Genomic DNA, 22,621 nt, shown 5'->3' on the forward strand with positions numbered 1-22,621 from the left:
TCCAGGCTTTTTGAGGAAAGTCTCTGATATGGTTTGGTTGTGTCCCCACCCAAGTCTCATCTTGAATTGTAGCTCCCATAATTCCCACGTGTTGTAGGAGGTACCTGGTGAGAGAGAATTTAATCATAGGGGGCATTTTCCCCCACACTGTTCTCATGGTGGTGAATAAGTCTCATGAGATCTGATGGTTTTACAAGGGGAAACCTCTTTTGCTTGGTTCTCATTCCTTCTCATCTGCTGCCATGTAAGACATGACTTTGCTCCTCCTTTGCCTTCCACCATGATTGTGAGGCTTCCCCAGCCACATGGAACTGTGAGGCAGTTAACTTCTTTCCTTTAGAAATTACCCAGTCTTGGATATGTCTTTATTATCAGTGTGAAAACAGTCTAATACAGACTCCGATGCTAGTGTACGTTCGGGTGTTGTGTGGGAAACAAAGGGATGCATGCCTCAGGGTGCAGGGCAAGACAGGAGCTAGGAATTATCCATCCAGACTTTACAGAGCAAGGAGAAACGGCACATGCAATGAGCTAAGTCTGAGGATGGAGGCCACCTGCAGGGGATCCACAGGAGAAGGAGCAAGGATTGTGCCCTCATAAGGTAGCAGCCTCGAGCCTCTACCCAGGTTCTCTATGTGTGTTGTCCTACACCTACGATGAGACTGCTTTCCTCACCTGGGGCACAGGGGGATTCACTGATTAGGGAGGAGGCTTCCCTTCTACACTTGCCTTGTGCGCAGTCACTCACACTTCCCTGTGGCAAAGGTGCAAGAGGACTTAATATAGTGTTCAGATTGCCACCCCCGAATTTTCTTTTCTTTCTTTTCTTTTGAGATAGAGTCTTGCTGTGTCGCCCAGGCTGGAGTGCAGTGGCACAATCTCAGCTCACTGCAAGCTTCGCCCCCTGGGTTCACGCCATTCTCCTGCCTCACCCTCCCAAGTAGCTAGGACTACAGGCGCCCACCACCACATCCGGCTAATTTTTTGTATTTTTAGTAGAAATGGGGTTTCACCATGTTAGCCAGGATGGCCTCGATCTCCTGACCTCATGATCTACCCGCCTTGGCCTCCCAAAGTGCTGGGATTACAGGCATGAGCCACTGTGCCCGGCTGCCACCCCCTATTTTTCTAAGGAAACTCCATGCTGGAGGCCTCATGTCAGATGTTTAAATCTCACCATTTTTCTGTGCATCAGAAAATTTGTTTGGTACCTGCTAAAGCTGGCTTTGATTTCTCGATTTAAAACACAAGCAAACAAAACAAAATTATATGCATTCAGTGAGAAAGAAAAGACAATCTGAGGATGTAGCCTGGAAGATGGTGAATACTCATCAGCTGATGCCTGCATTGTGACCATTCTGAGACTCAGAGACATTCATTTGCTCTTCCTAATGAACTGTGCCTCATGCTGACATGAAGTTTTAGAACCAAAGGAAAGGCAAAAATGAAGTTCCTAAAGAAACTTGCTAAAACAGGCTTAAAGAAGCTCAGAATCTAGGCAATTCTAAATCAATCATTTAAAGTGCCTACTGTGAAAAATTGGATAACATGTTCAGCTCTAAATTCTTCACTGTATTCCAATATCTTCAAGAAGTAGAATTCATAAGTGATTTCAGTATTTAGAGCTGTGAGATTTAAAATCATACATTGGATATAATACTAGTTTTCTATGTAAATTTTTAAAGATTTTTTTAAATGAAGGGCTATTGTGAGAAGCGTTACTTTAAGCGACTATCCTTGCAGTTGTGAGGAAAAGTCTATATTAGAGTAAATCATACTAGACAGGAAGATCTATTGTTTTTAATCCAGCAACTCTGGGAAATGCAAGTCAATTAGGGAAATTAAATCTCCGGTACAAACAGTAGCTTTCTCAGGTCATTATAACCTCTATAAAAATGAGTTTGTGTAACTTAGAGGAGTCTCCATGCACCAGATTTATTATACAAAAACAGGAATTGAGTGGGAAATGGAAGAGTTTTGTCAGTTGATAATACAATTCAAGAAAAGAAGAAATAATTATGAGCAAATTATGTGATCTTAGAGGAGCTGCACGTTCAGTTTCATAACAGGAAATCATGTAATATAAAAGGTAGTGCCCCCATCCTACCATGTTGAATGCACATTTCTTTGCCATTACTGTAGGGCAACACTAAACATTATATTTCTTTGTATGAGTAACTTCAGTAGTTTGAACCATATTGCATTGTCTTTTTCTCATGTCTTTTCTGTTATTTACATATTTTTCATCTTCTTAAAAGCTTGGATTTGTGCCTGTCCTTCAGAATCCATTGGTCACAGCCTCTTTCTGATGTTGGAGGTGGGTATATACACAACGGAGGGGTTTCTCTGGTGCCCATCTGAGTGGGCTGAGCTTTCTTTGACAGGGAGGCATCTCCATGCAGCACCCCCCTTCAGATCTTCAGGACAAATCTGAAACGTGCCTGTGTTTTCCATTTATTCAGCTCTTGATTCGTGCAGTGTATGTTGGTCACCCTGTGTGTGCTGTTTATTGCACAGTGCTGGATAATCTCCGAAGGCAGAGAAAAAGTAAGGCAATTGCTGTCCTTGAAGGGTGTGGAGTCTGCTAGAGCAGCTCATACAGACCTGTGCAAGCAAAGGCACTTGAAGGCACCAGGACACAGGGACAAAGGCAGGACTGAGTCAAATGTTGGGAGCTCAGAGTGTGCACTACGAGTTTGTGGCGAGGCACAGGAGGGGCGGTGATGCTTGACATGGGCCTTAACGACAGTGATGTTCGCAGGAGTAGATGCAGAACACGCGTTTGGGGAAGAGAACAGTGAGAAGATAGGAGGCCACAGCCATGCCCATACCTTGGTGAGTTGTCTGTTCTATAAACCAAAAAGGGACTGAGGGAAGGCTCAGTCTATCCGAGTGTTATTTAGCCAAGGTTGAGGATGCGCCTAGGAAAATCACAAGCCACAGGAGCATCTGCAACCTCTGCACTTTTCCAAAGAGGGTTTTGTCCACTTGGGTATTTAAAGGGGAAAGAACTATGAGGAGGAGGAACAAATGGATGGAGAGCAGGCAGTGAGGTTGATGCTTCCACTCTTGTGAGGCTCTGATTAGCCTCAGTAATTCTCTGTTTTACATGTGAAAAGGGGGAATAGAGGAACAAATGGATTCTGCATTGCCTCATGCTCAGTAAATCTACAAAATGAACACACGTGAAAGGAGGGAGTCAAGAAAATGAGACTGTGACACGGGGTTATGAAGTTACAGCTTCTGTCAGTGAACAGCAGGAAAATAGTTTTTGTGTTTCTTTGTGTTTTTGAGATGGAATGTGGCTCTTTTGCCCAGGTTAGAGTGAAATGGCATGATCTCAGCTCACAGCAACCTCCATTTCCCAGATTCAAGCAATTATCCTGCCTCAGCCTCCCGAGTGGTGGGGATTACAGGTGCCTACCACCACGCCTGGCTAATTTTGTATTTCTAATAGAGATGGGGTTTCACCATGTTGGTCAGGCTGGTCTCGAACTCCTGATCTCAAGTGATCTGCCCCTAAATCTCAAGTGATCTCCCCCTGATCTCAAGTGTCTCGGCCTCCTAAAGTGCTAGAATTACAAGCATGAGCCACTGCGCCTAGCTAGGAGAACAGTCTTGGTGACTCAGTTCTCAAGCTTAATTTTCACTTTTTCATGGTGAGTTTGGGGTCCTGAGATGATATTTTTGTTTCACAATCGTAACCATCTACTCCCGGCTGGTCACTTGAGGGGGAAGCAGGAGAGAGGATAAAGTAGCATGCCTGCCTGGGAACCACTGTAGTCTGCATTTGGGGGCTGTAGCCTCATGGCCATGGTGTGGACCTTCCCCAGCCACACCATCACACTACATAGGGCACATCAGTGATTAGAGTTGAAATGTTCCATTGTGTTTGAATGGCTCTGCTGCCTTTTAATGCACTGTTGAGCAAGGGGCACTCTAGTCTAGTAATGGAGTCCCTGCCCAATGAGCACTGTTTCAAAATGAGGATATGGTGCATTGATAAGGGGCTGACTACTTGTAGAACCCAATTCCTCTTCATCTTGTCATATCCTGTTTCGGAGCCCACATGGCCGGTACTGATAAGTTTCAGATGAGGAGGCTGCCCCACTTCTAGACCCAGGAGGTTTGGCAAAGACAGGAAGTTGTCTTGATTGTTTTCAGTTTTTCCAGCTCAGTCCTCTTTCTTGGCAGAGGGCGCTTGGTGATTATCAGAGGCTCTTCCTGATGGCAAGAGAGGACATGGAGGGGTTCTTTCAGATCACTGGCTTATTGGAAAAAAGCCTTGGGTTGAGGAATCCGGAAGGAAAGTGGTACCATGATTCATCATCAGACGGACCCCTAGCTGAGCATAATGACCTGGCAGCCACCCTGGGAAGCACGGATGGATGACAGAGTTAGCGCTCTGGGCCCTCTCCAGTGTCTGTGACTGCCTGATGGTGCTTCCCAAGCCAGCAGTGACTCTGTCCCCGCCCTGCCTTCTGTGCACACTCATGTTCAGCTCTCTCATCAGAGCCTGGTAAGTGGTCAGGGCTTCAGAGCAGCTCTAACATGGACCCATACTGCTAGGCCAGCAATGTTGCCTTCCGGCCAGTGTTGATCAGGGTGGATGAAAGTCCCAAGCAAAGCTAGATCAGGGCAGATCTCCCTGCGTGGGGCAGGGAGAACAGGCGAGCAGAGGTGTCTGGTGCTGTGTGTGCGTGTGTGCCGGCCCCTGTATGGTCCACATGGAAACAGTGCGTGGACAGAGCTGGGTACCACTTCCCAGGGCTTTCTGTGCAGCCTGTGGACACACAAAGTGAATTTGAAATGCATATTCAGATTGGGTATCGCCATGGATATAACATGCATTGTCTTACCCTTGTAGGAAGGTTGCACGAAGAGAAAGGAAACAAATTGCCTTTTGCATTAGGCTATATAAAGCATTCCCCAGCATCCATTTGCCTGAATTTTCTTTCTCTAGAAGCAACACATCATGGAAGCATAGGGATTTATGTTTTAAGACTTACAAAAAAAAGTTCTTCCAAATGAAGGTCATGTCAAACACTAGGTACCATGAGTTCTTCCCACCCCTTTTCCCATGACTTTGACAGGAAGCCCATCCTGTACCCAGTCTTCTGTTGCAGCAGAGGAGGGAACAGCATTTATTAGCAACAGCTCAAGCCAGGGTTAGGGGATTCATGCACAGAATAAACTAGATTAACGTGCATTGTGTAAGCATGCACACCACCTAATTACCACTCTCTCCTCTAAATTTGTAGCACTATCTCTACCGTTCACTCGGCAATTAATCAGTCACCCGTAGACTCATCATTTCTTTGATGCTGTTACCTCAGTTTCTAACGCTCTCTTGTATTATTTAATTACTCAACATGATTTAACTTTTGTAAATACTTGACCGATCTATACAAATGGACTGTAACCTGTTCAAGGGGGAGATTCTTGATGTCGCAGCTCATTTAATGCAGCCTATTAAGAACCTATATTCTTCTTCCCTTGGCAAAAGCACTTGCTATTGTTCAGGTATTTTTATAGCTGAACTCCCATATAGTAGATCCTGGAAACCCTCACGGAGAAGGTACCTGAATTATGAGTCAGGTACAACCTGAGTGAGGAAGGACTTGCTCATACATTGTGTTTGTACTCTGAAAGTTAGAAGATATCTCTGTATAATGGGGAGGAGGAGGTCCCAAAGATGAAAACCTGGAAACAACGAAGAAGGAGACTGACTACTGGCTGTATATATTAAATACACAGAAAATTAAAGCAAGGTGGACTCCAGGATGAGATGCCTTTAGATGAACAGGTAAAAATCCAGGCATCTCCCATGGGTAAAACTTTCCTGGAAACTGACCAAACCAGGAAGGGAGAAATGGGTTGTCCTGACTTACAGGACCTGGGGCTGCAGACACCTCTAAGAGACATGAAGGTGCTTGCAGTGACCTCACACCATCTGAATGTCTTTGGAGACGGGAGGATAGCGCTGTCCTTGACTAGTGCCATACCTAATACTGAAAAGGTTTTGGAGCATAACTTCAATGCAACACATGGAAAATGTGCACTGGGGGCACCCACCCAGATAAAAGACTCAAGATAAAGTTCTGAAAGAGGAGAATCGCTGCAAATGTGGAGTGGTGCTGAAGTGAATGCGGGATCATAGGAAAAGACAGTCTTGGCCAGGTGTGGTGTCTCATGCCTGTAATCCTAGCACTTGGGGAGGCTGAGGCAAGAGGACTGCATGAAGCCAAGAGTTGGGCAACAAAATGAGACTCTGTCTCTATAAAAAAAAATTTAAGAATTAGCTGGGCATGGTGGCCTGCACCTGTAGTCCCAGCTACTTGGGAGGCTGAGAGAGGAGGATTGCTTGAGCCCAGGAGTTTGAGGCTATAGTGAGCTATGATCATGCCACTGCACTCCAGCCTGGGTGACAGAGCAAGTTCCTGTCTCTAAAACAAAAAGTGTATTACATACAAGTATATATAATGTACATATGCAAAGTAAATTGTTTTAACCAAAGAAGAATAGCATCTTAGCCTGTAATAGGGTATTTGAGCTCTATAACCACTGGATTTTGTACCTGGAAACAGAGACGAAAGGGGTAGACTGACTTGTCTCAAATCCATCAGAGACACAGCTAGGTTTAGAATCATTCGTACATTCATGCAGTCATTCTAAAACATCTGTTGAACACCTAGGAGGGACCCAGGCATGGTTTTAGCCCTGGATCCAGGTTTCCAGACTCCTAGACCAGTGCTCCACCCATCATAAGGCCTCCTACCTTGATCTAAATCTGAAAGGCATGTTTGGCGTCAAACTCCAACATGGGCCCACTGATCCCTAAGATAAAAAACCAAGCTCACTCCAAGATCCAAAAGAAGAAGATGAGTCAAGGAGGGAGTGGCAGAACCAGTTTTACTGATTCAATTCCAGATACAAACACAACTTAGCATTTTAAAAGTTTATGACTCTATATTTGTGTGGCGTTTACCCAAGATAGGTACTTGAAATGCAAACTTTACAAATTAGAAATGAGTTTCTGTACCTTTTGGAAAGAAAGAGTAGAGAGAAGTTGGGGCATGGGGATAGGCCAGGTAGCTGGCACGACGGGGAGTGTGAGAGGAGAGGAAGCCATTAGGAAAAGAAGGATATTGTTGACAGAAAAAGGGATTTGCTAGGCTGAAAGAGGACTGAAGGTGGTTCTCTAGTATTTTCTGGTAGAAGACAACACCTGTCCCACTGGGCATGGAATGAATTCGTGGAATGTTAGCTCAAGATGTGCCCCGTTTCAGAAGGTTCTGCTGTCCCTGGGAAAGAACGAATGCAAGAAACATCCTAGCTTCATGGCCTGGGGCCTGGGAATCCTTGCCCATGCTAATCACAGCAATAGCTGAAGCATACAGAGTGCTGTATCCTCTTGGCACTGTTTATCTCACTAATAACCCTGTGGGATAGTGAGGGAAGATATTACTACACCTATTTGGCAGATGAGGCAACTGAGGTTCAGGAAGATTCATGGGCTGGCCTAGATCACAGAGCTGCCTACAGGAGAGCCAGGCCTGAGACTGTCCTCTTCTACTAACTGCAAGTTGGTCATTTTTCCTGCCATGCTGTGCTGCTTTACCTGAGGATGGGGAAGGAGTCCAGGTTTAAATCTCTTTGGGGGAAAGAGTCACATCAAGAACATGTTGCCTGGCTCCTGGATTTGAATGCAGATGAAAAGATGCTAAGTGGGGCCACTGCAATGTGATCTTATTTCCTTGGCTCAGTGGCTTCATTCGGTTGGCTCAGGATGCACAAAGATTTTCCTGGATTGTGTTTCTAGTCTTCTCTGGTTCAAGTTTTCTCCATGACAAAGAATAGTCATTAGCGATGACAGTGCTGTTTTCAGTATAGGGAAGCTGCCAGAGAAACAAGAAATTGGTGTTAAAACTCCACTCGGTGTTCTTGGTACCTTTGATCCCAGTGAGTATCCAGTGAGTCTGGGCCGTTCACTAACTGCTTGGGGAGTCCCAGTGCCCTCAGGTTACAAAAGAAATGGGTCAAGAGGTGGATGGGCCCTGATCACATATTTTCTCTGGGGATGCTGCCAACATGTGGGCATGTGAGTGATAGTACCTGGTCTTGCCTTTCAGAGCTGCCAACTTCAGGAACTTTACCTTCATCCAGCTGAATGGAGAATTCTCTCGGGGAAAGGGACTAGATGTTGGAGCCCGCTTCTGGAAGGGAAGCAACGTCCTTCTCTTTTTCTGTGATGTTGACATCTACTTCACGTCTGAATTCCTCAATACGTGTAGGCTGAATACACAGCCAGGTATGGATCCTCTCTCTGTCACACTCAGGTGGCACCCAGCCCTCTCGGGCCCATGTGTCGTCACTTCGTGGGTCAGTCACTCCGATGTCCTGCTTCTGAATTAGTCTGTTCTACCCCAATAGCAAAGAAAATGAAAACCATCTGTATCGGTCCGTTCTCACGCTGCTAATAAAGACACACCCAAGACTAGGTAATTCATAAAGGAAAGAGGTTTAATGGACTCATAGTTCTACATGGCTGGGGAGTTCTCACAATCATGGCAGAAGGTGAAGAAGGAGCAAAGGGAAGTCTGTCATGGCGGCAGGCAAGAGAGCGTGTGCTGGGGAACTCCCATGTATAAAACCATCAAATCTCTTGAGACTTATTTACTATCATGAGAATAGCATGGGAAAATCCACCCCCATCATTCAGTTACCTCCCACCAGGTCCCTCCCAGGACATCTGGGGATTATGGGAGCCACAATTCAAGATGAGATTTGGGTGGGGACGCAGCCAAACCATGTCACCATCTGGTTTGAGTTCTCCTCTGAGGCCACATCATAGGACTGTCAGCCACCGTAATTCTGGGACTGTTCCCAAGTTAATATCCATAACCCCTCTTCCATCTGCAACTGGGAGGTCAGCTTTCATGAACGTTTCCAGGAGAAAGTGAGGTGGGGAGGACATGGACCTGGAAAACTGCCTAACCCTAAAGGGAAAGGAGTACCTGAGGGCAGTTACCTAGGGTGGAAGAGCTATTCGCACAAAGAACCCACAGTACTAACAACTTTCACAGACTCCACTCATAGGCAAGGCTGCTACTGAGCTGATGAACACTGGCATGGCCATGCAAGTTGCTAAAATACAGAACTACTTCTGTGTAAATTGATAAAGAGCTACCACCCTGGACACTCTAACTCTAGTCCAACTGCCCAAAGTCACCCTGACCCAAAGTCAGCCATTTAAGATGACCCCATGAGCCAGCAAGTAAAGGCTTAATGTTTGGTGGGGTGGGGGGCACCGGGACTCTCTTTCACACCCCCTCCCAAGGCATGATGCCCAGTCCCTGGTCATGGACTGTCAGTATTTTAAATATCATTCCTGTGCTGGGAGATCGGACATATTTGCAGATCTGACTGTCTGGTCTGCTTGGTGCTGCACTTCTAAAACCCATGTTAGAGCTGAGTGAAGGGAAAAGGAAAAGTGGGTGCAGGCCAGGCGCAGTGGCTCATGCATGTAATCCCAGCACTTTGGGAGACCGAGGCGGGTGGATCATTTGAGATCAGGAATTTGAGACCAGCCTGACCAACATGGTGAAACCCCATCTCTACTAAAATAAAAAAATTAGCCAGGTGTGGTGGTGGGTGCCTGTAATCTCAGCTACTCAAGAGGCTGAGGCAGGAGAATCACTTGAACCCAGGAGGCAGAGGTTGCAGTGAGCCAAGATTGCAGCACTGTATTGTAGCCTGGGTGACAAGAGTGAGACTGCCTCTCTAAAAAAAAAAAAAAAAATGTGGGTGCAAATATCTGGGGGGTTTCCGAGGGCCAAATGTCAAGGAACAAACCTACTACTTGGATCTGTCACTTTAAGTGAATGTTTGTTTTCTGCTTTGCAGGGAAGAAGGTATTTTATCCAGTTCTTTTCAGTCAGTACAATCCTGGCATCATATACGGCCACCATGATGCAGTCCCTCCCTTAGAACAGCAGCTGGTGAGTAATTACCCTGCAGATACCTCTGTGTGGCTCTGTTTAGTGTCTGTCATTACCAGGGGCACCTGACCATGAGCAAAGGTGAGTGGAAATCTGTGCAATGATTCCCTTAGTAATTTTTAAGTTTGGCAGATGTGCTGGCCTCTGCTCCTGGCGCCTCGTTGATTAAAAGTGCTTGCAATATTTAAAGCGGAAAATAAATGGAAGCGGTACTTTACAGAAAGGTAATTTCACACCTCCATAGTTTCCATCAATGGTTTTTGGAAACTAGTATTGTTGCATTATGGATGCAATACAGTTTCTCTTGATTTTTGCAAAATCCTACAGGGTAACAAAGGTGAGATTTATGTTCCCATTTGACAGAAATCAGAAAGGGGTGGCTCACCCCAGAGAGGGTCAGAGCAATTCCCTGGACCTTGCAGGCAAATAAGGTCTTTGTGAATTTGAAGTGGAAATTCCCGGTGCCCTTCCCGTTGGTGCCACCGTTCCCACACATCACGGCGCCTGGGTGGACGTTGGCATTAAAAGTATCACTGGCAAGGTGGCTCTCAAAGGAATATTGGAAGGACTTCTCCGCTAAGATCCTGGCTGCACAGGTGATGGATAGTGGATGCACAAGGCCCCCAAGGGTCCCTGTAGGCTGAGATGTCTCTGTTATCACAGGCAGTTAGTCCACTTTGCAGAGAAGCAGTGCAGGCAGCAGGAGGAAAGGCAAGCCGGAAGAGGATCTCTGTGTTGTGTGGGCATGGCCCCCATGGATGGAATTTCCCGGTGCTGTTGGCAGCATTGGCAGAGAGGGAAATGACGCTTCTCCCACTTCAGGCTGGGCTGTGATCTTTTCCTGCAGGGAGATGAGCCAGATTTGTCTGAAGCTGTGTTCTAGCTCAGGCGGTATCTCATGGTGGCCTTCCCATCTGAGGGACGTCTGTTATTCCTTGCTGTGGGCAGCTCTGCCTCTTGCTAAGGCAAATCCATGCTTCTTCCCATTGAGGACCCCTTAGGATGAAGGAAGGATATCTGCTGTGGGAACCTGAAGACGCGATGGCACCAGGCCTCTGATGCTTCCGTGCAATGGGAGGGTAAACTGATTTCCATCCAAAATGCATGTTCTGTGAAATTCTTTGAGGATTGACTTTGTGTGTAAGCTTCCAGAAATAGCAAAACCTGTTCTTCCCAGCCCCATCCTCTGCCTTTCATCCTCTACCCCCCAGTGCCAACCTCTGGCAGCTGATAATATATTTTCCAGAAAGTTTCAACTTTGGGACCCTCAGATTGGACAACGTTCATGTCTTATATCCTAGCATGGCTTCGTTTTGGGCTGCACCAGGTTTACTAATAATACAGTTCCCTTTTCCCCTAGTGGAACTGTAGTACCACAGATATACTGTGTATCTGTTTTTGTACTGTGTCTGTATCTGTACTTTATACATAAAAACAGTAAGAGTTTTTCACATCTTTAGAATCAATTTTCAGCCGAGTTTGGTGGCTCATGCCTTTATTCCCAGCACTTTGGGAGGCCAAGATGGGCAGATCACTTGAGGCCAGGAGTTTGAGACCAGCCTGGCCAATGTGTCAAAATCCATCTCCACTAAAAAATAAAAAATTAGGTGGGCATTGTGGCACACACCTGTAGTCCTAGCTACTAGGCAGGCTGAAAATCGCTTGAGCCTGGGAGGCAGAGGCTGTAGTGAGCTGAGATCGCACCACTGCACTCCATGCTGGGTGAAGGAGTGAGACCCTGTCTCAAAGAAAATAGTCAGTTTTCATCTACAGTCATGTGTTACTTAACAATGGAGACATGTCGTGAGAGATGTATCGTCAATAATTCCATCATTGTTCAGACATCATACAGCGCACTTATGCAAACCTACATAGCATAGCCAACTACACACCTAGGCTGTATGGTACAGGCTATTGCTCCTAGGTTACAAACCTGTACAGCATGTGACTGTCCTGAATACTACAGGCAATTGAAGCACAGTGATATTCTGTATCTAAACGTAGAAAAGGCACAGGAAAAATATGGTGTAAAAGATTTTAAAAATGGTTGCCATGAATGGAGCTTGTAATACAGGACTAGAATTTGCTCTGGATGAGTCAGTGAGTGGATGGTGATTGAATGTGAAGGCCTGCGACATTACTGTCCACTGCTGTGGACTTTATAACCACTGTAGACTTAGGTGACACTAAGTTTATGTTTTAAGTTTTCCTTGGCCGGGTGTGGTGGCTCACACCTGTAGTCCCAGCACTTTGGGAGGTTGAAGCGGTTGAATCACGAGGTCAGGAGTTCGAGACCAGCCTGGCCAACATGGTGAAATCCCGTTTCTACTAAAAATACAAAAATTAGCTGGGCATGGTGGTGTGCACCTGTAATTCCAAATACTCCACAGGCTGAGGCAGGAGAACTGCTTAAACCCGGGAGGCAGAGGTTGCAGTCAGCCAAGATCATGCCACTGCACTCCAGCCTGGGCAACAGAGCAAGACTCTGTCTCAGGAAAAAAAAAAAAAAAAAAAAAAAAGCAAGTTTTCCTTTCTTTAATAATAAGTTAACCTTGGCTTCCTAGATGATCAGCATCTTACATGCAGCCTGTTGTTGACAGAAATGTCGTTATGCATCACACAAGTTAGACTTACAAGAACATGTTTTTAAATCTTTTACACCATATTTTTCTTGTACTTTTTCTATGTTCACGTACACAAATACCATTGTGTTACAATTGCCTATGCTTACAGTCGATGGTTAAGAAGCACATATCACCCTCATTGAGACAGAAACTTCTTGTTTCCTTTCCCAGAGTTCTAAGCTTCTCATTGGATTGGAAGGGAAACAGGATACAGGATTTATTTTCTTTCAGCCAATCAAAGTTAAAATTCCTTTGGTTTTAAGTAATGTGTTGTTTTGCATTTGACATAGAATGTGATTCATATTTCCACTTCAAACTCATAAAGACCTTATTTGCTTGCAAGGAATTGTTTTCGTTTTACAATCCAACGGTTTTTTTCCTTGTTTTATTATTCCTGCAGAGGAGGAGTTGCGAAGGGAATTAGAGGCACAGCACAGTTAGGCAAGTTTCTCACCTCCTCAGAATTAGTGGTCAAAGCAGAAACCACTCAGATTCCCCGTGTCCATTGCCAGAGGCTGTGAATTATCCTGCAGCCTCTGACATTTACTTCCAAATGCAATTTTGACCACAGAGGTCTGATATTTTAGAGTTCAGTATTTATGACTGTTTAGTTTGGTGACACAGCAGTTCTTCTCTTTGAGATGGAGGACTGCCTCTTCCCAAAAGAAGAGTAGGATTATGTTTTTTACTGGACAAACTAGTTCTTGAGCACTCACTGCCTACAGAGGACTGGCCTAGGTGCCAGTGGGGAAGTCAGAAGAAATGAAACACTTTCATGTACTTGGAAGTAATTTGTGAGAGTGTTTCGCTCACTTTCTTCTTTTTATAGAGGTGGACTGGCTTGTTCAGGATTGCACAGCTTGCTAGTGGCAGAGCTCAGGGCAAAAATTGGGGTTTCCTTCTATCAGTACAGAGGAAAAAGATTTGCTTAGGATCTACATGAGAACTGATGTATGAAGGAAAAATCTTGACAAAAATTCCAAAGGAGAACATAAAACTGTAGAAATAGAATGGGCCGGGCGTGGTGGATCACGCCTGTAATTCCTACCCTTTGGGAGGCCGAGGCGGGCGGATCATGAGGTCACGAGATCGAGACCATCCTGGCTAACACAGCGAAACCCCATCTCTACTACAAAAAGTTAGCCGGGCATGGTGGTGGGTGCCTGTAGTCCCAGCTACTCGGGAAGCTGAGGCAGGAGAATGGAGTACGTCCGGGAGGTGGAGCTTGCAGTGAACTGAGATCGTGCTACTGCACTCCAGCCTGGGTGACAGAGCAAGTCTCCCTTTAAAAAAAAAAAAGATACTTTAAGTTGTAGGTACATGTGCTTTCATGTCTGAGTGGTGGCTAGACCAATATGTTCTCTTCATGAAATACATTGTTCCATGCACCTATGGTTCACATACTGTTCAATTTTTTAAAATAATTCATTATAAAAATTGAAAAAAAAAAAGAAAGTAGTAGAATGGAGATGGATTATGTAGGTGGCGAGAAGGTGTAAAATTAAAAGTAATGGTTGGAGATGGATGAATTAGTAATGACTTTCTACTGAGGGTATGTTTTGACTCAGTCTTGGAAGAGATTCTATCTATATATTAATTACTACATCCTTGATAGCCTTATTGGAATACATCAGTATCAAAGGTGAAGGGAGAACAGAGATATAGAATGTTGCTCTAATGAAAGTTACTTTTGCAAACAAAAGACAATCTTTACTAGCAGCCTTTGAAATACGATCACATTAGTCACTGTATGTTATTCCTTCTCGTGACTGTTGCCACTGTCATTTGATAGTGTTTTGCCTTCAGACAAAAGCAAGAAACCACATTTTTGATTGTGTGTGTGTGTGTGTGCGCGTTTCGACTACTGTTTTTTTCCCTGTATCAACCATTAGCAATACATATTAAGTGAAACTATGAGATTTTATACTAATATTCAACTTTTTTAGTTTAAACCATGAGATAAGACTTGCTGGTGCTTTAATGTAGAAATAATTTGCTGAGAAAGGAATAACTATAATTTAAACAAACATTAACTTTAGATGTTTCACATTCCTGGTTCAAGCTTTCCCAGTTCCTGTTTAGGTCACCACAGGAGCCTCCTACCACTCCTATCTTTAGCCTCCTTCCCTTCCCTAGACTCCAGTTTTTTGTTTGCCTTCTGCCAGAGATAGGCTTCTGAATCACAGATTCATTCAGTTTTTAGAAATCTTTTTTGGCACAGAGCCAGAGATGTGCTGGTAAATATTTAATAACCTGCTCTCTGAAAAGGGGGTTGGGGGGAAAGACCTGATTTATAGCATTTGCCAATTTCCATGGTGTAAATACTCCCACCATGGCTTATTTCGGGCTACCAGCATGACGTCACTGAACACAGGGTTGGGAAGAGATCTGCGCAATCCTTGTGAGCTGGTGCAAGTTTGCTCCAGCTCAGCGCTGCAAGCCCTGAGTCCTTGTTGGGATTCGTTGTCCTCTACAGACCGACTCTTAAATGGACGCAGAGAAAATATCTGTAAACCCCAGAACCTGGCACGTGGTACCAGCTCCACAGTCACTCAACCGGTCCTGATGCCAGGTGAGCACACCTGCTCAGTCTCCCTGGCTGTCACTGCTCCTCAAGGCCACCTCCTTACCATTTCTAATGCCCATGGCATCCAATGCGCACATCTCGGTCTGCCATGCAGTCTTACCCATCAGTTAAATCTGATGACTTTGTGATACTACTCAGTGTGCGCAAAGTGTGCTGGCTTCTGTCTTTCCCCTCCCTCTGGTCACACCCTCGACCTCTCTACCTCCTTTCGGAAAGTATTGTACCATTGCAGTTCAGTTGAAACATTTATGTAAATTTCCGAATGAGCATGGCACGTCCTCTGCATCCTTGCATTCTGTTTTTATTTATTCAAGAAACATACACCCCCCCGAATACCAAAATTAGTATGAACAGAGGCCATTTATGGAGCCTTTCCAGAATCCAGCCCCTTGCCCACATTATCTCATGTAATACTCAATAGGGGGAAGAGGTGCTGATATTCTCATTTCACAGATGAGGAATTGAGGGCCAGATGCCCGCAGCGGCTAAGTGGCAGGGGTGGGAACATGAGTGCCACGCCATGTGACTGCACCTGGGCTGAGGATGCTGGGCAACAGGGGACACATCCTTTGCCCTCAAAGCGCTTCAGGGGGGCAACAAGGGCATCTAGTTTTAGATGATAGGCGCCTGGAAATGGCAGAACCTGGTTGACTCCTTGTCCAGTATGATTCCCTTAGAAGACACAATGTGTTTTCTATGCAGACCCCTAGAAAAGACTTACAGCAAATTGTGAATAAGTGCAAATACATCTGGGAGGAGATGGCTTTTGAGTCTGTTCTTAAATGAGTCTTTTAAAGCTGTGGCTCTAGGGTACCTTATTTCTCAAGACATGGAACTGTCCCTGGAGTCTTAGAATTGTTCTGAGCGTGGCAGCATTGGCTGAGTGATCTTGGGCAAGTCATTCTGCCTTCACACCAAGAGGCCACAAGAAGAAGGCATGCAGCCCTCCTGGCACCCTCTGCAGCATGATCACTGCGTCCTCAGGGTCCAGATGATAAGGAATGGACAGCCCGGGCAGGGTTGGACAGCTCGCTAGTGGCAGAGCTCAGGGCAAAATCGGGATTTCCTTCTATCAGTACCGAGGACACCAGCCTGGACACCGACATCGCCATAGCTCAGGGAGTCTGCTCCTCCCAGGCCAGAAACCGCTATGTAATTGACATGGCCCGGTGCAAGATGAAAATGTGAGCCCCTGTTCAAAAAGTATTACGAATTTCACGACAGTGACAGCAGGCCTTGGGGCTTTCCATGTATGGGTGCCCTGTGCAACTGCATGGGTTGCTTTCCTGTAAGCCGGCCCTGCTGACGGGCATTGCTGTGAATGCAAGATAGGCCAGGCACAGCCTCCATGCCGGGGAGACTCTCTGATTGAGAGGAGGCGCTCTGCCTGAGTAGTTGCTATTTATTTTGTTTTAGGGTCCAGATTGCTTCATGGGCAGGTGGCCAAGTTAGCACCATTAAACCAGACAGGCACTGACTGCGGCCCCAGCTCACATGCAGCTGCAGGGCGGCTGCCTTCCCACATCTTTGGGGAGAGATGCTGATTTGTGCTTTGTTGTTTGGTCCTAATAGAAAATAATCATCCCTGTCACGTGAATCACCCACAGAGCTGTGGCTCTGGAAACTTCCTGTGAGAGAGCAGGGCTGACAACTGTCCTTTTGTAGTGTATTCATGCCCTGCAGTGCTCTGCTGGGATCTCAGGTGGGGAGGGAGCGGGTGCTGCAGAGAGAGTTGAGAGGAGTCCAGCTATCAGAGGACATTTTAGAAAATGAGGATAGCAGTCTGGGTGCAGTGGCTCATGCCTGTAATCGTAGCACTTTAAGAGGCTGAGACAGGTGGATCACCTGAGGCCAGGAGTTCGAGACCAGCCTGGCCAACATGGCAAAACCCCTTCTTTACTAAAAATATAAAAAGTGTAGCCAGGCATGGTGGTGCGTGCCTGTAATCCCAGCTACTCGGGAGGCTGAGACATGAGAATTGCTTGAACCCAGGAGGCAGAGGTTGCAGTGAGCCAAGGTCGCACCACTGCACTCCAGCCTGGGCAACGGAGCAAGACTCCATCTCAAAAAGTAAATAAATATATAAATAAATGAGGATAGCACTTGAAAACAAATCAGTGAAATCCAGAACAGGAGGAAGAGATGTTTTTTCTTTTAAAGTCTCCTCTTTATCTTAGGGTTCCTTCCTCCTCTGTTGTAGCCGACATCATCGGTGCATCACTTGTCAATGCTCGAACAGAATGGTGGAGCTTCTCACAACTTGCAGCAAGGTTTCTAAGAAGTCACACGCTCCGCCTTAGACCCCAGGGAGGTGAAAACATTTTTGTCTCTTGGTCCAGAGCCACAGAATTCTGAGAGGTTCTCACCATTGCATTTCCCAGGCCTCTGCTGGGCCACTTGCTGGCGAGCATCTTGCAGGGTGTCTGTTTCCACTGGCTTGGAACCATCTCTGCCCTAGGACTGCTCTTGGTTCATTCATTGAGGAAGTATTTACTGAGGGCTTGCTGTGTGCTGGACATTGTTCTGGGTGCTGAAGATGTAACCGTGAACAAGAACAAGTCCTGAGCTTACATTCACCAGGGCTGGTGACTGAAGTAGTCGGCAAACAGAGAAGCAGATGCATCAACAGGATAATTTCAGAAGCCAGAATTGTTACAGAGAAAATAAACCAGGGTGACAGTGCAGCAAGTGGCATTAGGGTAGCAGGTGCATAACACGGGCCAGGAGGGTCAGGACGACCACTCTGACTAGTGACATTGGAGCACAGCTTAGTGGTGAGTGGGGAAAGGGTGACCCAGGCAGGAGAGACTGCAAGTATCTGGCCTTGGAGACCTGTGAGCATGGAGAATCCAAGGGCGGGGGTGGAGTGGGGAAATGGGCCTTATATAGGGCAGAAGGATAAGAAGAAATGAGATGGCTGAGGATTAGGGAACCTCACGTGCAGGGCTTCATGTGGGAACATGATGTAATCGGATGTGCACTGGAGGGCACACACTCCTGCCAGACTGCCATTGAGGGCGTCCTTCCAGTTAGTGGCCCAGCACAGCTGTGGGTGGTGGAACCTCGATGAAGGGAACTCCGTCTTGCCCTGAAATTACATGCTGTGGGCATGACCAAATGGGTTTCCACAAAGGGCTAAATTTCAACAAGCTGTTCAGATAGTGGCTTTCTGTGGCTTGCCAGCTTCCAAACCGACTTTAATAAATGTTTACACAGCTCGCTCCCCGGCTCATAAGCCAGATTGCCTCCATCACGCTGTTCCCATGTGAGGGTCACCCTTCACCTTGTTCAACCTTGAAAGGCCCTACATCAATGCAGCCCAGAGTCCCTGGATGCCTCCGTCTTGTCTTCCTTCCCAAGGCTTGGCCAATTGTCTTTCCTGTTTGGAGCATTCCTTTTTAAATTCCATGTGTACCCCAGCCAAATATTTGAAGATTGGATACTGGCACTTCTCTTTGACTCCATTTTTACCCATAAGCTTAGGGAACTTGTCTAGGTTGCCAGCAGAAGGAATATTAGTCCATTTGCTGCAACAGAAACTGTGTACCTGGTAAGGCAGGGATGGAACAAAGTCCATTTTAAAAAAAATTACTCCTTGGAGACTTCTCCAGACTTTCATGCCTTGCAAAATCTTTCCAGTTGATACTAATGAAATTGTCTTGTCATTTGGGAGATGCTGTATAACGGTCCTGTATTCTGAAGTAGAACTGGAGAATACTTGCTGGGGATAACTTTAACCAACAGAACCTCTCTTGGTCCTTACTTTCCTTGGGCAGTCCTGATGCTTGCAGGAGAGGGTGGCAGCAGGTCCCCATTCCCTGTGGAATGTAAGTGACATCGTAGAAGTGACATCTACCTGTAGATTGTAGTGAAAGTAAGAGTTTCATACATTACGAAATTAAAGAACGTTTAAGATTCATCAGCCCTTCTGCAAGCCATTTATCAAATATAATTAGCCTGTGGTGAAACTTCAGGAAGAGGGAAGATGTGATAAACACTTGGATGTGAAAGCTGAAAGACACCTAAGGGGGGATGAGTGAGCTCAACCCCCACATTTTATAAGGGGAAAAAAAAATAGATTCGTGAAGAAGTGAAGGAGCCTGCCTGAAATGAAAAAGCCAGTCAGTGGTCACACCGGGCCAAGACTCTGATACTTCTCCCCCATCATGTACCGTGTTTAATTAGCAATGAACAGAACCAGATGTCCGCAACAAAAACTATAGAAATCCAGGTGGGGAAGGAGGAACCTGCTGCCGCCCTCTCTGCCTTTCCCCAGAGGACGGGATGTGGGGATGTCCTTTCATCACATCATGGGATCATTTTCATCCCATGTTAACTGCAAGAATGAATTACGTAAAACACCTAAGATCGCAAAACTGTTGCCAGAGTTCTCTCAGCTGAATATGTGTGTGTGTGTGTGTATATGTGTGTGTGTGTATATATATATATTTATGTACACATGCAGTGTATATATGTGTGTGTGTGTATATATATATATTTATGTACACATGCAGTATATATTATGTACACATATACTTGCTGTTTCAGCAAATATATTGGAAATTTACTTGCAGAGTAAGAGACTGGGCAGTGCCTGGATGCCCTCTCCACAGCCCTGCAGGCTGGCACCACAGTAGATGCTTTTGGGAGCAGTTTGGTTTTAAAATAGCGTGAAGATGAATGGACGGAGTCTTTCTTCAGAGCCTGGACTTCTAGTGCCTTTTCCTCAGCAAGCGAGAGTTAGCAGAGTTGGAGAGCTGGTAACATACTGAAGTGTCTCAGATACTTCTTTTTATTCCCCGAGGGAGTCCTGTGTGTGGACTGTGCCAGGGCAGCTGAATTCCGAGTTGTTCTCTATCCCTTTTCTCAACTTCCTGAGCCCTTTGCTGGCTTGCTGCCCAGGCTTGTGTGAGGGGCCCAAGCCTCCAGTTCTCACTGGCACGGGTGTGGGGCCAGGCACGTAGGTGGCTTTTCCACGGCACTGCTCAAAAACTGGCTCTCCCAGTTTGTTTTTGATTGTGTGTGTGTGTGTGTGTGTGTGTGTGTGTGTGTGTGTGTGTGTGTGTGTGTTTTCATACCTATGCCCTAGAAACATTCCAGCCAGAGGTGCCAAAAATCACAAGGCCTTGTTTTGGGACTGGTGTGTGCACTGTGTTCCTGACTGTCTGCAAGGACTCAAATCCATCTGTGTTTGCTGCACCAGTTGAGGCTGTTTATCAGTGATGGGATAGGCTCCACACTCCACAATGGCTCACAGGAGTTTTTGAACATTCTATTTTTGTCCACCCTAAACTTCCCCCTCAAATGACAGTGCTTTTCTTGCAGGTCATAAAGAAGGAAACTGGATTTTGGAGAGACTTTGGATTTGGGATGACGTGTCAGTATCGGTCGGACTTCATCAATATAGGTAGGACAAATCTGCATCTCTACTGCCACCCAGAGGCCACTGGCCTGTGCAGACCTTAAAGGAATCAAGTCGGGTTTCCAAGGAGTCTGGTAGGGAAGGTGGTACCATTGCCTTAAAATAAAATAAAAAAATGCTATTCCAGATTAGGTGCAGTGGCTCACACTTACAATCCCAGTGCTTTGGCAGGCTGGAGGAGAGAGGATCACTTGAGGCCAGGAGTTCAAGACCAATGTGGACAACATAACAATTCTCCTAAAGAGAATCACTACAAAAAAAAAAAAAAAAAAATCAAATGCTGTTCCTCATGTCATAGACTCAGGGCTGGACCAAGACGGGGCTTGGTAGTGGGCAGCATTTTAGCCCCTGTAATCTCCACTAGCACCTCTCAGTCACCCCAAATAAGACACATAATCTGAGATTAAAGGCTGCTTGTTGCATCCAGGCAGCTTTGCAGCAAGTCTTCCACTACCTTCTCCCAGCAGGGTCCTGGCTACTCTGCCATCTCCTGTAGAACATCCTAAGCCTCCCAGTAAGGGTATGAGGGAAATAGGGGAATTGGGGGAAAACGCATACTCGAAAAGACCCAAATTTCTATCTGCTAACCTTCAAAATTCCAAATGTCACTTTAAGCTGTGACTGAATGTGCAGTTGCTGTCAATACACACACAGACAAACACACACACACACACAATTCATATACACAAGTGTCCGCATGCACACACACAATTCATATACACAAATGTCCGCATGCACACACAATTCATACACAAATAGGCACATGCACACACACTCATACATGCACATGCACATGCCTGTGGGTTTCTAGACCACAGAGAGGAAAGGCCCTTGGGATCCAGGTGAGGAGACCAAACCTGTCAAAGGCAAAGAGACCCTCCCAGGCCTCACAGCAGGTGAGAGGCAGAGTCAGGATGAGAATAGAGGCCTCCTGTCCCCCTTGGAAAGGCCACCCCACCTTCCCATAGTGATACTGACTCTTGGATCTTGGAAGGGATAGAGTTGCGGATTATGCATGAGCTGGTTATGAATGAACAGTCCAGAACCCTTGATCTCAGGTGCAGGGGCTCAGACTGGGCCCAGAGCTAGGATGGAGTCAGGGGGACCCTACCCTCAGGGTGGCATGGAATGTCCCATCTCCATGCCACTCACGAGCTGCTGGTCTCGCTGGCTTCTAGGCAACTCCTCCTCAGGTCCAAGGCCTAAAGCTACTCATTTTAAAATCAGGGATGAGGGGTAGCCCCAGGATTGTTTTGTTCAGAGATGATGTGAACTACAAGGACTACAGAACCCCCAAGGAAATCACCAGGTTAAAGATTTAAAAAAAAAAAAAAAAAAGTTGAAGTCAAGTCTTGTTGGAAGGAGCAGAGCACCTGGGATGCCAGTCTGAGTGGTGGGTGCCCTGCAGACACTCAGCAACTAACAGCAGGAATTCTTGGATATCTCTGAGAGAAATATTCCTAAATGGTTATGTGCAAATCAGCTTTCCAAAATGGACATTTAAAATTTTTTCTTGGCTGAATGTGGTGGCTCAGGCCTGTAGTCCCAGCACTTTGGGAGGCTGAAGCAGGTGAATCACGAGGTCAGGAGTTCAAGACCAGCCTGGCCAATATGGTGAAACCCCATCTCTACTAAAAATACAAAAATTAGCCAGGTGTGGTGGCGGGTGCCTGTAGTCCTAGCTACTCAGAAGGCTGAGGCAGAAGAATCTCTTGAACTCAAGAGGCAGAGGTTGCAGTGGGCCGAGATCGTGCCACTGCATTCCAGCCTGGGTAACAGAGCGAGACTCTATCTCAAAAAAAAAAAAAAAAAAAAAAAGAGACAAAAGTTAACTGGGCATGGTGGTGCATGCCTGTAGTTTCAGCTACTCAGGAGGCTGAGACAGGAGAATTGCTTGAACCCAGGCGGTGGAGGTTGCAGTAAGCTGAGAATGTGCCACTGTACTCCAACCTGGGTGACAGAGTGAGACTCTGTCTCAAAATAAACA

General features: G+C 46.0%; 1 protein-coding gene across 23 annotated transcripts in view; it reads left to right on the forward strand.

The window, feature by feature from the left end:
* The window catches only part of LOC105482127 (chondroitin sulfate N-acetylgalactosaminyltransferase 1), a 364,090-nt gene that overhangs the window by 337,848 nt on the left and 3,621 nt on the right, over window positions 1-22,621 (forward strand). For all 23 annotated transcript variants that reach the window (XM_071068538.1, XM_071068545.1, XM_071068542.1 and 20 more), the window contains 3 exons: window positions 8,133-8,311; window positions 9,907-10,001; window positions 20,538-20,619. In XM_071068538.1, coding sequence (XP_070924639.1) covers window positions 8,133-8,311; window positions 9,907-10,001; window positions 20,538-20,619 — 356 coding nt within the window. The remainder of the gene's footprint in view (window positions 1-8,132; window positions 8,312-9,906; window positions 10,002-20,537; window positions 20,620-22,621) is intronic.

Source organism: Macaca nemestrina, chromosome 8 (genome assembly GCF_043159975.1).
Source record: "Macaca nemestrina isolate mMacNem1 chromosome 8, mMacNem.hap1, whole genome shotgun sequence".
Taxonomy (NCBI): Eukaryota; Metazoa; Chordata; class Mammalia; order Primates; family Cercopithecidae; genus Macaca; species Macaca nemestrina.